This window comes from Nannobrachium achirus (genome assembly GCF_963921795.1).
Source record: "Nannobrachium achirus genome assembly, chromosome: 6".
In the NCBI taxonomy this organism is placed as follows: Eukaryota; Metazoa; Chordata; class Actinopteri; order Myctophiformes; family Myctophidae; genus Nannobrachium; species Nannobrachium achirus.
This window is the reverse complement of record NC_137815.1, coordinates 45,994,464-46,010,106: the sequence shown is the minus strand read 5'-3', so window position 1 is coordinate 46,010,106 and position 15,643 is coordinate 45,994,464. Positions and strand designations below refer to the sequence as shown.

Below are 15,643 nucleotides of genomic sequence, written 5' to 3'. Positions count from 1 at the left end.
GTACAAGCCACAGGGTAATGGCCATCATAAAAGTGCTTGGTTCTGCATCTAGCCTGTATTTATGTTAAATTAGTGCTGCAGTAGCCATTGCAACCTACATATCCTTCCCCGATGTTGTTAAATAGAGGTGAATAGCTATTAGGTAACATAAAAATCTGGCCTCTTTAATGACCACCTGCCAACACACACAGGCACACACAAACACACGCACGCACGCACGCACGCACGCACAGACGCACGCACAAACGCACAGTATATGAACGCAACACTCTTAAAAACTACACCTTCCCCTTAACAGCCCCCCTGAAAACCATTGTCAATCGAGGCCAAATGCTCAATTTCAGCAGTGGTAAAAAGCAGAGGTGTAGCTCTGTAAGGAGCCATTAAGGGCCAAGTTCTCAGCCTAATTAGCTGCAGATAAGTGGCTACTGGCCCAACATCAGACACTTGTCATATGTCTTATTCATATATAATTGCTGCAACAGGGCTGGATTATCCCTCATTTTCACTTTATTAGGCAGCATTAATCTTACCACAAGAATGAAATGAAAGCCCTACCCCTTCATTCTTTGCCACTCAAATGACTCATTAGTATTTGGCGTGATGAAGTATGGTTGGGCACTGAAGAAACCTCACGACATACACAACCTTTAAGGCCTGATTTACACTTGGCTGAGCGTCATGCACCGGAAAATAGCAGATCTCCAAGTTCACGTGCTGCGATGCAGCACGCAACCAGGTACTATCAATCAGTCTGGGTTTCAGGATGCAGGATACAGGTTGCTGTGCATCCGGACACTGACCGCTATCTCGCAGAAGAAGAGTGACGAGTGCCTTGATTAAAAAAGGGTGTTTCGTTAAAACAGCGATTCATCATCAGGGACAGAGACATGCGTTGAGTGATAGGAGGGAGTGATGGAGTACGCGCCGCTGTTGTTCTATCTTACCTGGGTCACCCTGACTCACAGAGTCCATCTACAGAGAGATAGTAGCGTTATCTGAAGATTTAGAGAGAAATAGGGGGAAAGGAAGAAAAGTGAACGAGATGACAGAAAGAGAAAAGAAAAAGAGAGAGACAGAGATAGATATATAGCTAGCTAGACAGAGAGAGAGAGAGATAATAGCCATTCCTAGAGTCCTGAGGGCACAACAAATTATGAAGCACAGAGGCAGCCTAATAGCAAGGTGGTTAGAGCACGTGCCACATGGTTGCAAGGCTCTGGTCTGTGAGTCCCCGGTCAGCCGGAACCTTTTGCTGAATGTCATCCCTGTCTCTCTCCGCTGTCACTGATAATGAGGGGTATGAAGGACAAACAACACCCGAGTAATGGACTGTTGGTGACAGTGCAGCACTAAAAGCATTATTTTTATTTATTAATTTATTAGGCTGACATAGACCCGATTGTTGTTTATCTTTATTTTCATCCTTTGCCTTTTCTGCAGTATCCAAAAATATATTATCGAATATCATGATGATTATTATTATCTTCTTGTTATATTGGAACATGTCACACCAACATTTTGCTGCTTGTAGAGTGAGTTGGCTCATACCCAGCCCTAGAAAATGCCTCTTTCAATGTAAGTGCTTCTTCACCAAGCCACTGGCTCAGCTCTATGATCCTGGAGCAGGAATCAAAGGGCTCATTAGAGATCATTAGAGATGGGATTAAAAGGAATTCACGGGACATTTATTTCTCTTACAAAAAGCAGAGTTTTTACTGCTGGAAACTGGTCTCAGAGAGCAGAGAGCGCCAGATTCCAAAAAGATTGTGAAACACTGCCCCCTTGTGTTTACAGTGAGACATGATAGTCAAGTTGGTAGGCCTACAGTACTTATATCAGTAGAGAGAGGCGAACATCTGCCAGGGCGGAAATTAACTTCTGGGAACATATTGATCACCCCAGTGATAAGTTGGGAATCCAAATAACGTATTTAATCGATAAGTTCTGGCTGCCAGAACTGTTTTTAAAAGAAGATTTAGAGAGGGAAAATGTTCCCCTGCATAATTACTTTAGCTTCAAGTTACATGGAGTGTTTTTAATTTTGAGCGAAATTATTTCAACCTCACTAAGGAAGAAGTTCATCAGCAGCTTCAAACTCATGAGTGCTGGCCATATATGGCTATGTTTTGCATTACAAAGGGCACCGAAATATTAAACTGGAAATGGAGAATAAATGCCAAAGAACAGCAGGGAAGCTTGCAGTCAAGCAGCATAAATATTTAATGATGTGATGATGTCACCTCCTAGAGGAGAGGGAAAACTTTGACAAGTGCTTGCCATCTTCTTCAAAACGGAGACTCTGTAATGACAAGCAGTTCATCATGGAGTCAATACTCTGGAGAGCAAATGGATCCAACCCTATTTTCATCTAGTGTCATTTGACCCGGCTAGATGGGAGGAGATTCTGTAGGCGGGGGTGTAAACATCTAAGCTGACAACGCTGCTGTCTATAATGAAACTGAATGGTAACTGGAACAGAAATGAAAAGGCCCAGACTTTCTGTCGCTGGCTTCATACTGTATATGGATGCTTTTTATTGATCCAAATGGATTCAAATAAAACCTGTTTAAGGCAGGGCTATACTCAACTTAAGATGGCTCAGTGGCCACTAAGCAAAATAAGCTACAAAAGGTCCAAGGGCCACAATCTAAAATAGTCAAATTTTGGACATTTTAGACAATGATTTTGTAACACCCTAAAAATTAAGGAAACACACAGAAAAAAGACACATTTCCATCTATAAGGCCAATCCTCAATTAATAAAAAGATTGTTATGGAATGATTAATGATGAAGTGGTGAAGTTTCTTCTTTTGGAATAAACAAAATATTGTATAAAACAAGAAAGTGATTTTGGAGCGAAAATGAAAAATTATTTGTCCACACTGAAAGTAGACAAAATATATTTGTATTGGTATGACCATGACGGGCCGCATAGACATGCTGCAGGGGCCGCATGCGGCCCCCGGGCCGCAGGTTGAATAGCGCTGGTTTAAGGGGTCATACAAAACATCTTGTAAATGAATGAACCATTGAAGGACAAGCACAGCACTCTGTGTTTGTACTGCATACGATGCAGCTGTTTTCTGAAGAACTGGCAAATACAAAACTATGGGATCATACAGTAGGCCTATATATATATATATATATATATATATTGTGTGCTTGTAGATCTGCTGTTTTCATTACTTTTGTGCGACGGCCTTGTATGATGAAGCAGGGCTTTACTTTGCGAAAAATGTACAAATTTGAAACTTGGAGATACAAGGTTTCTGCCCGACAGTGACGATATATATATACTTGCCTCGCTAATACAACACAGCATATAGGCTTGAGAATGATTACATTACGCTTTACCCTGATACAATTTCTGAGCTACAGCTCCATAAGGGAAGTGCTGAACTATAAGTATTTACTGTCTTGCAGCCGGGCGGTGTGTGCGGCCAGACCTGACATTTAATTTTCCCCCTCTACTTGAAAGCATTCCCTTGCCGACTGTCTGTCTGACGGTGTGTCTATGTGTGTGTCTGTGAGAGCCTGAGGCCAGGGTAAACAGACAGATGCTCTTGAGGAGACAGGACTCACGAGAAGGGCGAAACCGGAGTTGCGGCCCGGGCTCTGACGCTGATGCTGAGTTTGGTGGAAAAGCAAGCGAGGGAGGGGGGAGAGGGAGGGGGGGCAGGAAGCAGGGGTTTGGATCGCTGGTCTGAAGGGGGCTCACATTCTGCCCCAGGACTGAAAATGCCGTAACCTGACCCTTGCCTTGTCTACAGAGCATTAACCAACCCCCAGCTATTGAACAAGCACTGGGTAGAAACATCATTTGCAATGTGCCTGCTCTCTCTCTCTCTCTCTCTCTCTCACGCACGCACGCACATACGCACGCACGCACGCACAGACGCACGCACGCACGCACACAGGTGCTGAACAAAGACAGTCGGAATAGAGATAGGGAGATTTAGAGTTTTAGACCACAAAGAGGGAGAGAGAAAACAATCAAATAGCTGCTCCTATCTAAAGGGGGCTGGAGCCCTCTCCAGACCATGAATGCCGTTTTTACTATGGTGAAAGAAATGCAAATGCCCTCTTTCCATGCCATACCTGAAGGCAGCATTCAAGAGAATAGCCTTGTCCAAACTCTCCTGAACTTTAATGCAGCATCTTATGTTCAAAGGATGTCCCTCTCTGTGTAGAAACCCATGCCGTTACGCCACATCTCCAGTATAGACTTGATTATGCTTAGTTTAGTGTGGTATCACACACTGAAAATAGCCTTGCTAGTCTGGATGAGTTTTACTCGTTTCTTCTCTCTATCTTGAGCTCTGTTCCTTCAATGTGTTTGTATATAAATCTAGACCCTCCGTCTCCAGCTAGTGCAGGAGCTGCCGGTGTAGTGCTGCTGTCCAGATCAGCTTGAGAAGCAATCGATGATTACATTAGTAGAAGACTGTAATAGAGAGGGGCTCAGGTTAATGGTCAAAGACTGAGTTTCATTCCTTTGGGACTAGACAGGGAAATGAAACCTTGTCAATTGGGAAATGGCTCCTTAGCATTTGTGCATGTTATACACCTGTGCTGACAAGCAGGGATGTGCAGAGAACATTAGAGAGGCAGGGGCTGAAATTTCTAAAAGGGCCTTTTGGTGAAAATATCAAAAATAGCAGACGTTGGAGGTCGGCTATTTTCGGTGCTTGATACCACACTGAACTAGGCATAATCAAGTCAATACTTAAGATGTGGCGTAATTGCATGGATTTCTACACAGAGAGGGCAATTCTTTCAACACAAGATGATGGATTCAAGTTCAGGAGAACAAGGCAATTCTCTTGAATGCTTCCTTCAGGTATGGCATGGAAAGAGGACATTTGCATTTCTTTCACCATAGTAAAAGCTGCATTAATGGTCTAGAGAGGGCACCTTTTACAGATGGATAAAATAGCAGGGGCTCAAGCCCCCTTTGATGTCTATGTGTGCATGTGCCTGTTGACAAGCCCCCACAATCAAATCCTCAGTATTCATTTACCTCTGAGAGTGTGCAAATGGTAACCAAGTTACATTTCCACATTAATGCCACTAGATTTCTGCAATAAAAATACTGTATAGTGTTCTAAAAAGGGATGTGTGATATCTACAGTATTTACACTTTGATCTTAGCTTTTGGACATACATTAGCAGTCAGTGCAGACCTGTCCATATCTGTGCAAAGGTCAGGGAAATCAATAGACTGATGGTAGGATATTGTCAACACAACAAACTCATTTGGTATTCCACTTGCGTCTCAGCTGTTGTGAATGCTCAAGGGAATGCAGCAACCAGAAAGCCCTACTGTAGATGTCGAGACTACTCTTACAGCTCTGAGAATAAGGCAATGTTTCCTTCTATGGCTGTTTAGTTCAACTGCAGGTATCTGTGAGACTTTGAATAATGAAACTTGATCTTTGATTTGAACAACCCTTATCGCACTGGTCAGGGTGACTAAGAAGAACACATCTTATATGCAACAACAGCCATTTGTAATAACGGTTTGAATTAGCCCTGAGTAATGAGGGCAAGCATTTTAATTAGCAATTTAGACTTTGGACATGTAAAACGTGATCTAAGAACTAATCTAAGTTCAAGAGTATAAGCAAAGCAACCTAAACACAAAATAAAGTTTCAAAGTGCTAGCCTGGCATTAGAGCAATTTATCATCAATTTATCACAACAAACAGTGGCACAATCTATTTTCTGTCAACTCTAAACGGCTATGCTTTCTGCTATTCTGATAAACACAAATCAACATTTCCCAGTCCCACATTTCCCTAAAAATGTATCTCAAATACATCAATCATATATAAGAGTAGCAGAAATTGTTACTGAACAAGTAGTATAGGTTAAAATATGCAAATTCTAATCTACACAGTTGGAATGTATTGAAATTATTGCAGAGTTTTTTTTCTCTCCAACCATCATTTAGCCATTAAGATTGAAAGCCCAGTCTTGGCCATGACATCAGCATCAAGACAACATAAACATTTCCAGCGATTAATATACAAGAAGCTATCGCACAACACTCGCAATGAAGAAATCAAATAACTTCTCAGACTGAAATAAAAATGTTTTTTCATTTGCTAAGTGCTGAAATGGCGACGGTCCAACAACAGCACACTGTGCTGCTTAAGTTGAAGCTGTCCTATTGTTGTTGGAGCATTATTTTCATGACATATTGTGTTACTGATTTATATAAAAGAGAGAGAGAAAAAAAAGTATGCTTTAAAAAAAAAATACGTATTTGTTCTACCCAAGGTTATGTTATTCACCCACGTTCTCTAATGCCTACCTCTCTGAAGCTCTCGGGGCCACACTCCAAGCCCCTGAAGTTACACTCCAGCAGTATGTCTTCTATGCGATGTCGAGTGCGGTTGAAGAACTCGTCGAGGCTAAAGCGAGCCCCCTGGCGATCCGGCTCCGGGGCCAGCGGGATCCCTGGGGCCATGTTGTCCTCGTAGCCCAACAGGGGTCCCATGAAGATGAGGTCACTGTAGCTCATCTGAGACTTCCTGAACGTGTTGAAGTTGCAAAAGGTGATGGCGGGAAAGGTCATGTTGTCCGCCACCCTCTCGTCGAGCATGGTGATGTGGTCATACTGGAGGTAGTAGATCACCCTGTCCACCACCTGGAGGATTAACATGGACAGGGCCGTGGTGAAGAAGATGGCCCATATGCCCTGGCGGATCCCAAACTTCCTTTCCTCCACGAAGACGTGGTTGGCTCCGTGGACTGAGCATCCGCCGAAGAACGCGGCAAGGTCATCCACCCCGCCGCCGTCGGACTCCTCGTCGTCGACGCCGTCCTGCTCGTCGTCCCCCTCCAGGTAGTCCCTAGACTCGCCGTCGCCGTAGCCCTTCTTCACCCGCTTGTAGTGGTCCTCGAAGCCGTCCCTGCCCGATCCCATGCCGGGCTCGTCATCGGCAGCGAAGGAGATGGTGCACATGATCCGGACAGGCATGGTGGCTGGATGACTAGGCTAATATGGGATATCGGTATGAAGTCAGAATCCTCAGATCAGAAACTTACGCAGCTGGAAAAAAAACAACTGGGCCGAATGACTCCCGACTCCGAGAGAAGTATGTTGTGAAAACCTAAAGTAACTGATGTAATTCAGCAGCAAAAGTAAAGATATGCTTGTTCATAACTGGCTGTTGATGCAAAACAAAACAAAAAGGTGGTTTTGGAAATCGTCCATTGAAGAATCAATAACTTCCACAGGCAATAGGGATGAAATCTCAAGCTGCACGATCTATGCCTATGTCTATGTGTCAAACACAATGAAAAACACAAAACAAAAAATACACCCAATCAAATAAGTGCCTTCAAAATGAAAAGTTCATTCGAGGTTGCAGAGCAAAGTCAAGACCGCATCAGTCAGTAGAAAAAGCTGCACAATCACTCTCATCCATTCACATCTGTGGAGCGGTTCTAAGGAGAAGGATATCTTCAATCTGGATCTGTCCTTCGCTCTGTGGTGGCAGATTCACCTCAGAAGCAGAAGAGGAGGCAGGGAAGGAGGAGGGAAAAGCAGTATCGGACACAGAATACTCCCTCAGAGCCCAGCTACAGGTCACAGGGCTAGGGCAGAGTTTCACCATTTACAGGAAACAGCTTTGACGCAGAGCAAGAGTCAGAGATCAGCAGCCAATGTGCTGAGTAGAAAAAAAGCACAAAATGGGCTGTTTATTTCTGCTGAATTCAGTCTTTGGTATGAGCTCTCCTCCCCTCCTCAAAGCCTTGCCTCATTGTGGTTATGTAATCAAGTACAAATATGAGAAGAGCTGAGCTGCGAAAATCAAGAGTCATTTGAAAGAGATTTCCACAAACGCTGAGATGTAGGATGAGCCTTAGTTTGTTGTCACTCAAAAGGTTGGGGAGGAGGTGCACTGCACTTCTGTGATTTTTTCTGGAAAGACCGGAATACCATCACATGGGATTTAAGAGGAAAAAGTTTCACTTTCACGTGCAACATAGATGGCAACTCTTGAATTCAAGAGATAGGACGTTGACGGAACAGCCACTAAAGTTGTGGCCTAATCAAGAAATTCATTAAAGGTCTCCATGTCTTCATTGTTTTTCAATCTAACGGCTCATTTTGCAGGCTACTCTCCTTCAAATTACACACTCATAGCTCTGAGCGGTTTGGGGGAATTAGATTAGTAAAAACAAATACAACGGGTGGAGAGGAAAACATATCTTAAATGGAGCCTCTCAAAATTGCACATTGAGATGAATGCAGTTTCCCAGTGGCGGTGTTGGTTGCGATATGAAAAGGAAACGTAGGTAAATGATCCATCTGTATTGATCCGGCTCCATTAGAGCTTGAGGGATTCTTTTCAGAAACATGACGGTAATAGCAGGATCACCAGTGCCCCACCCAGATAATCTTTGCCAAGATGCTGGAAGCATCGATGAGTCCAAACTGATAGAAGAGATTTCCGCACACTTAGAAGATGATGGTGCCAGAAGATGAAACCTTAGACCCATTTAGGGGGATAACAACACTTGTTTCAGTAACCCATGACCTAATGAAGGTGTACAGCAACATCAAAACTATTAAACCAATGAAAAACACATTAGCTTAACACATTTACTGTGCTTTAACACCATAACAATATAATATTGTTATGTCTCCTGTGAGCATTTTATGATTAGGAAATGCTCACAAGAGACAGCAGGTTTTGCGGTAAGCTGCAGCTAACTTAGAAAGACTGATGAGGACTATAAGAGTTTGCCATTAGCTGACGCTACAGTAATGCCTGATTCATAGATAGCTTCCGGCACCAAGCTTGACCGAACACAAATAAAGCCACCCTAGCTCCCTATGCGTCTGCCCTTACAGTATGACTTCCAACTAATGGAACTACAGTCAATTAATATGTACATAAATTAACATCCTAGATTTGGCCTGAGATGGTAATTTGTGAAACTGCTGCAGGGTAAAGTGCAATGTGTAACCCTGCAACAACCCTGCAAATGAGTCCTGATCTTATTCAAATGAACAACAATTTGTCCCAGACGGTTCAATTAAAATTGTCTGTATGAGCCAAGTAAAACAACAGCCAGGCGATATAAAATCGAAGTATTTTTTTTAGTTTGTTTTGACAATAATGCATTCCCCAGATCCCACTCTCCTCAAAAGGATATTTCACGTGTCAATTTCTTTTTTGTTTTGTCATTTCATCATCTAATCAGGCTTTTATGAACACCTGAACAGTTTTTAATATTTAGATATTTGATGTAAATGTTACCAGGCCCTCCTCCTCCAGGACCCTTCCCCATACACACCCATTGTAACTTCAAACTCCATTTTAACCATGATAGATTCATTAAAAACACCCATTTTTTTCCTGGTAACTCATACTACCCTCCTAATACGTGAGCAGGCCGTGTTTTTTTTTTTTCATTTATTTTTAATAATTCTTTGGGAAAATGATCAAATGTAATGCAATACCAAATTATTAAAAATAAATGAAAAAAGTTATATAAAAAAAAACATGGCCTGCTCACGTATTAGGAATGTAGTTTTAATGAATCTATCATGGTTAAAATGGAGTTTGAAGTTACAATGGGTGTGCATGGGGGCCCTCCTCCTGGAGGAGGAGGATTGATTGATTGAAGACTTTATTAGAAGTTTGCATAGGAAAAGGTACAGTTTCATGACGGTACAGTTCACTGGTACAAGGTCTACTAAAAGGAGATCCATGAAAAGACTAAGCTTATTTCCAGAGGAAACCATTTAAGTATCTCATATAACATTGAATGACAGACGAATAGAACACAGTAGGCTACTATGCAGTAGATATGTAAAGGAAAAAAAATTATAGAACAAAAAAAGAAAACAGTAAGTCTAAACAAACAGTAAGTATATACAAAGAAGGGGCAGGGGAGGGTAGGGTTGGGCTAATTGAATCAGGCAAATTAAAAACTGTTCAGGGTGTTCATAAACGTTTTTTGAAAGTGAAATATCCCTTTAACCCTGTCTGATGGGGCATCAGTTCAGTTGTTCAGTTCCTCTGTCAGCTGTGACTGTCCATGCTGTTCTGTTGTCCTGAGTTCACCTTGACGCTGATGTTGACAACCACCACCACCACCAGATGGCAGCAACAGCACATCAAATCCAGTTATTATGTTGTTTCTTCTAATCTGAACTCTCTGACGAAAATGATGCTATTAGAGATTAAACAGGATATACTGTAAACACATTTGAAAATCAGAACATTTCTGAAGGCAATATAAGGTGCAAGGTGTTTACTTGTTCAGACAGAAACAAACGTGCTGTTATTTCTTTTAGTTTAACAAGAAGAAGAAGAACTATCAAATGGAATTAAGATATTATTTAAACAATCTATCTGTCATTTTATATTGAAACTATAAGTGTATACATTCTGTGCTTAAAACATCATTATGGGTTGAATGTGTCCCATAAACTGAGTTAAATGGTTTGCCAAGTTAATAGAACATTTTAGTGCTGAAGTGGAAATGGGTCTCTCAACTGAAGTGGAGCAATTAAGATGATCTCAGACAATTTAATTTGCATCTGTGAATAGGACAGCTCTATTCTGAAATTCGAAACTATCGAGCATGAAGTAAAACTTTGATTTGTAGGCTCTCACAAGATATTTGAATGAACTTTTACATAACAAACTTCTGGATTTCAATAGCGTTCCACCATTGAAATGAGCAGAACTCATTGCTACATCCCCTAAAGACACCATCTCCAGATGATCACTGCCAATGGACCTACATGCCTTTTAAACACATAAACCCAAGCATCACACTATGTTGGGATGTCATGGCATGTCATAATACAGTAGGTCAGTGGTTCTCAAATGTTTGGGGCTTCAGTACCCCCTTTTCCTGATTGCTGAATACAAGTACCCCCTTTAATCAAATACAGCATTTTGAAAAAAAGTAAATTTTTAATGTCAATATGTTGAAAATAAAAAAAATAAGTGGCCTATTGTTTTCTATTCAGTAATAGACGGGTTTCTTGTTTACAAACATTGAGACTAAATGCACAGCTGATTGTATCATGTAATCAATTCCGTCCAATCCCCAAACCTGTCGTTTTGGGGAGCGCTGGTTTCATTGGCTAATTTTGGTACGGACCCTGCGCACGCATCTAGTTTTATCAGTGTAACGTGGACCAGAAACCCGTCTATAGTTTTTCTGGTCAAATGTCTTACTTAATTTGGTTTAAAGCTTTAGAGAACAACATGTTCACATACATTTGTCAATGTTTTATCATGAAACATAACAGTAACATTTTCCATTCTGTCAAGTAACCTGTGTGGTACCTCTGTGTACCCCTAGGGGTACACTGCTGTAGGTGAACATTCAGCAAAATAGCGAGCTCATCTACAAGCTCATAACGCATCGTGTTGCAATGCGTTGGGCTCTTTGAAGAGCGCCAATTTTTGGTGAAGAAAATTGGTGTACAGGAGAGAAAAAAAGGAGTGGGCCAATTACCCCTGAAGGACCCCGGTCAACAAGAAACGTTTGAAGAAATTCCATCATATTTTCCTCAAGGCATTTCTTCGATTTAATTTATTATTTATTCATTATTATATAATTGTGATTATTATTTTCACAATATTTATCTGCGGAACCGAGTCACATTAAATGTAATACCTACAATTCCAAGTGCTTGTCAGGGTGGGGGTCCCCAATTAAAATATATTTATTTTGGGGGTGTGTGTGCAAGCAGTGTGTGCCTGTGTGTGCGTGTGTTGTTGCTTCAGGTCATAAGGTGGCAGTGTTGTCGCGCTGTCAGGCCAGCCCCACACACACACACACACACACACACACACACACACACACACACACACACACACACACACACACACACACACACACACACACACACACACACACACACACACACACACACACACACACACACACAAACACACCACCAGCTGTGGTGGTAGAGAGAGAGAGGGGCGAGCGAAGCAGATGAGAGCAACAGCTTCTGCGTTTCCCTTTCAAGTCCCTCCTCACCAGCCCCACTGATGGCTAGGAACAACCTGCCGTTGCCATGGTTACACTCCGGCCGTCGGTGTGAGAGGATGGATACATGAAGCCCATTACTCACAACATGCATGTACTGTAGTCTGTGGGTGACACACACACACACACACACACACACACACACACACACACACAAAGACAGACGCATCGATGCATTGCACACACAGAAAGGCACACACCGAAGCACAGATGCACATAGACACAAAACCAGATGTATACACACAGTACACACATACGAACGCACAAATGCATGCACGCACACACACACACACAGAAAACGCACACGCACACACACACACACACACACACACACACACACACACACACACACACACACACACACACACACACACACACACACACACACACACACACACACACACCATCTCTTAAAGAGAGAGAACCACATCCCCATGGTTACAAACCTACGAAAAAAGGTTAACAGAAAACTGTCTGCCATAGATGATATTACTGGTCTGTTGGATCAATACCCCAGCATGCATAATCATCCACATCTGTGGGATTCAACCGTAGAATTATTGTGAGCAGGGATAGCGAGGAAAAACGAAAAACAAGGAAGGAGGTTTGTCCATTTCCCTGAAGACACTGAGGTGTAGTCTTACAATAGAATGCTGTTTGCACACAACACAATATTCCATCACCCCTCTTCTGCTAGGGAGGCATCTGATATAGTACATGATGCGAGTGTATTATAAACAGTGGCTCCCCTGCTGAGAGGAAAAACAATACGGAGGGAGAACAATGCTCTCTGCCTTTAAGTGAGTTGTTTTGGCCATGGAGCACATTTCTCATTTGGGTCCATGTGGAGAGGTGACATGCAAACACATGACCTCTCAGAGGAAGCAAGGCAACCCTTCCCGGTCTACCATAATACACAGAGCAGTAACAAAGTGTGGACGTGGGCTGCCTGGTAACAGACCGTGATGTAGTCGTGTCACGTTTGTATATACATGTGATGTGATGAAAATAGCTGATCTATAAGCTCATAGCACATTACGGATGCATTGCGTTGTGAGCTTATGGATACAATGTTTTAAGCATAGCAACAACAGTTGAGTGTAAATTGGGCATAAGACTGACATGGCATACTTGGAACAGGCAGATCGCAAAGATAGGTCAACAGATGAAAGAAAAGGAGAGATCTCATTTAGATTCATGGCGAACATGAGTGTTGGGCTTTGACGTTTGATGGAGGAAAAGGTCTCCAGTCTCCACTACCAGGTGGGTTGGACTGCCTAAACGTATTAACTCATAGCTTTCAAAGGAGAATGATAAAGCAGCAGGGTTATGCATAGACGTTTGTGAGGGCAGGGCAAGGGCACCCATTAAAGAAAAGAAAGAAAACCTTGCTGACTGAATAAGTGCAGAAATTACAAGAAGAAGAAAAGATCCTATTCGTTATACTGCAGGATAGTATCAAATTTAGAAACCGGAGAACGAAGAGAGTCTAGAGCTCTAGTCTCTAGTGATGTTCATTGTGACTAATAAAATATTCAGCACCAGTCTATCACACAAAATAAAGATTTTAAATGTTCTACTTTTCAAAGATTAGCCATTAACTGAAAATTAGTATTTTGCTTTATTGCATTGCGTTAATGCAATAAAGCAAGTTGACACATGAGGATGTGATGTTCAGACCTAGCCCATGGTGTAGCCTGATTGCAATGGTGTACACTAGAGTCTTAATTAGTGGGTATTGTATACTGTAAATGTAGCCCCCCCCCCCCCTCCCGATTTGAACCCGGGTCTCCTACACAAGTGCTAAAATGAGCCAATAGGGCCTGCCTGCTTACTCTGGGGAGAAATTGAATTTGTAACTTCATGTCAAACCAGAAACAGAAATGAAAAAATAATCACATAATAGAGCTTTAAAGTGTTGCACATTTTAAGATTAAAATTGAAGCAGGTGTAGATTTTTTTTTAACATTGACTTGATTTACTGTATTCTGGTGGCTTCTGAGCGGCTAAGTAAGCAGATTAAATAAGAATATGATGAAATAAGGCTTCTGCATATCATCTACATAATCTAATTACATTATGTAGATTCATCAGCAGGCAAAACTGCAATGGGATTATCAGGGCCACAGAAAGTGGCACTTATAAAATCTCTGAAAGACTTACATTTTTAATGAATTATAGCAACTGACTTTAAGACAAAAAACTATCCACACGCATTACTTTGGAGGGGAAAAAAATCTTATGTCTGTCACTCCTGCTCTGCCTTTTGACATTTTGGTGATGACATCATGACTGCCACACACTACCACCGCACCGCACCACACTAACAAACAAGCTACACTTGAATGATAGCCAGAGAGGAGGGAAAGAGGGCTCTTTGAGTAGCCGCTGATTCCGTGAATGCGTTCCATTTTCACACATACACACAATTTAATAAGTATCAATATTATTGCAATAGCCTATAGGAATCACTGCTCATTTAGCAGTTTATCTTGTAGACTACACCGATGGCAGAGAGAGCGACTGCGGTTCAGTTTGTCTAGAGCAGGGGTCTTCAACAGGGGGTCCGGGACCCCTAGGGGGTCCTTAGAGTTACTACAGGGTGGCCGCCAAATACTTGTGTGATAGGATCATTCTTTAAAATTAGCAACTTGAATGCTCGCATCCCTATTCCGAGGAGAACTTTAGCCAAAAATAGTAGATCTACAAGCTCTCAACGCCTCGCAGCTATTTTTGGCAAATAGGTTTGGTGTAGAGGTAAAACAAAGAGCAGACCAAACAGAGTGAAAGGTCAAGTTTACACACTATTGACGATTTAAGTGGTTAAATGCCTGAAAATACACATTAATATGAATCCAACATAGACTGATGAAGGTGCTGTCAAACACGAAGAAAATCTGCATAACGCATTTATGCAAAATGTAGAGGGGGTCGCTGCCTCATCTCTCTCTCAACTAAGGGGTCCTTGGCCTGAAAACGTTGAAGACCCCTGGTCTAGAGGGAAAAGAATGAGTGAGTGAATGAATGAATTATGCCAGGCATAAAAAGGTTACTTCCTGGGGAGCAGGTGCACAAGGACCAGTTGGGCTTCTGTGTATGAGTCTGTGAGGAGGCCTGGCGACATAATCAACTAGCCCATGATGTGTCATTCACAGTTGGAGTAAATTCAGGGAAAGGTGTTTGACACGCCATGAATTACTTTCAAACACTGTTCGACTCTGGCCTGAGGGTCTCTGACTGCATCTCGCACAGCAGCTGGGTACTACTAGACACTAGGCTACTTGGTTCATGTCACAGCCTTCCTTCTGTGGACGCTAGTCATCATGACACAGTGACATTGCTGAATAAAGAACTGCAAAAACATATTTGAAGGTTTTCTGCCCTACAGAAGAGAAGGTCCACACAAATAAGTGCTGAGACAGGTCAGAAAACATACCGGTATTGGCTGTCATGGCTCACAGTTTGCACTTTCAAGAACCTTCATGTTCAAGCTGGGAATGGGGATTGATGGGATTATAAGATACTGTATGTAGCAGTGCGTGCAAAATACTGTGGTGCAGCGGGGTGAAGTCACCACTCAGTCACAGACTGAGGTTGTGC

The 15,643-nt window shown here is 42.2% G+C and overlaps 1 protein-coding gene across 2 annotated transcripts in view; it reads right to left on the bottom strand.

Moving 5' to 3' along the window:
- The window catches only part of asic1b (acid-sensing (proton-gated) ion channel 1b), a gene marked incomplete at both ends in the record, with an annotated part of 285,419 nt that overhangs the window by 57,614 nt on the left and 212,162 nt on the right, over window positions 1-15,643 (bottom strand). Inside the window, one exon of one of the 2 annotated variants that reach the window (XM_080728591.1) lies at window positions 6,321-6,989. The exons of the other annotated variant lie outside the window; for it this stretch is intronic. Within the exon in view, the coding sequence (XP_080584717.1) occupies window positions 6,321-6,989 (669 nt within the window). Of the gene's footprint in view, window positions 1-6,320; window positions 6,990-15,643 lie in introns of those variants that run through there. 2 annotated transcript variants of the gene reach the window in all.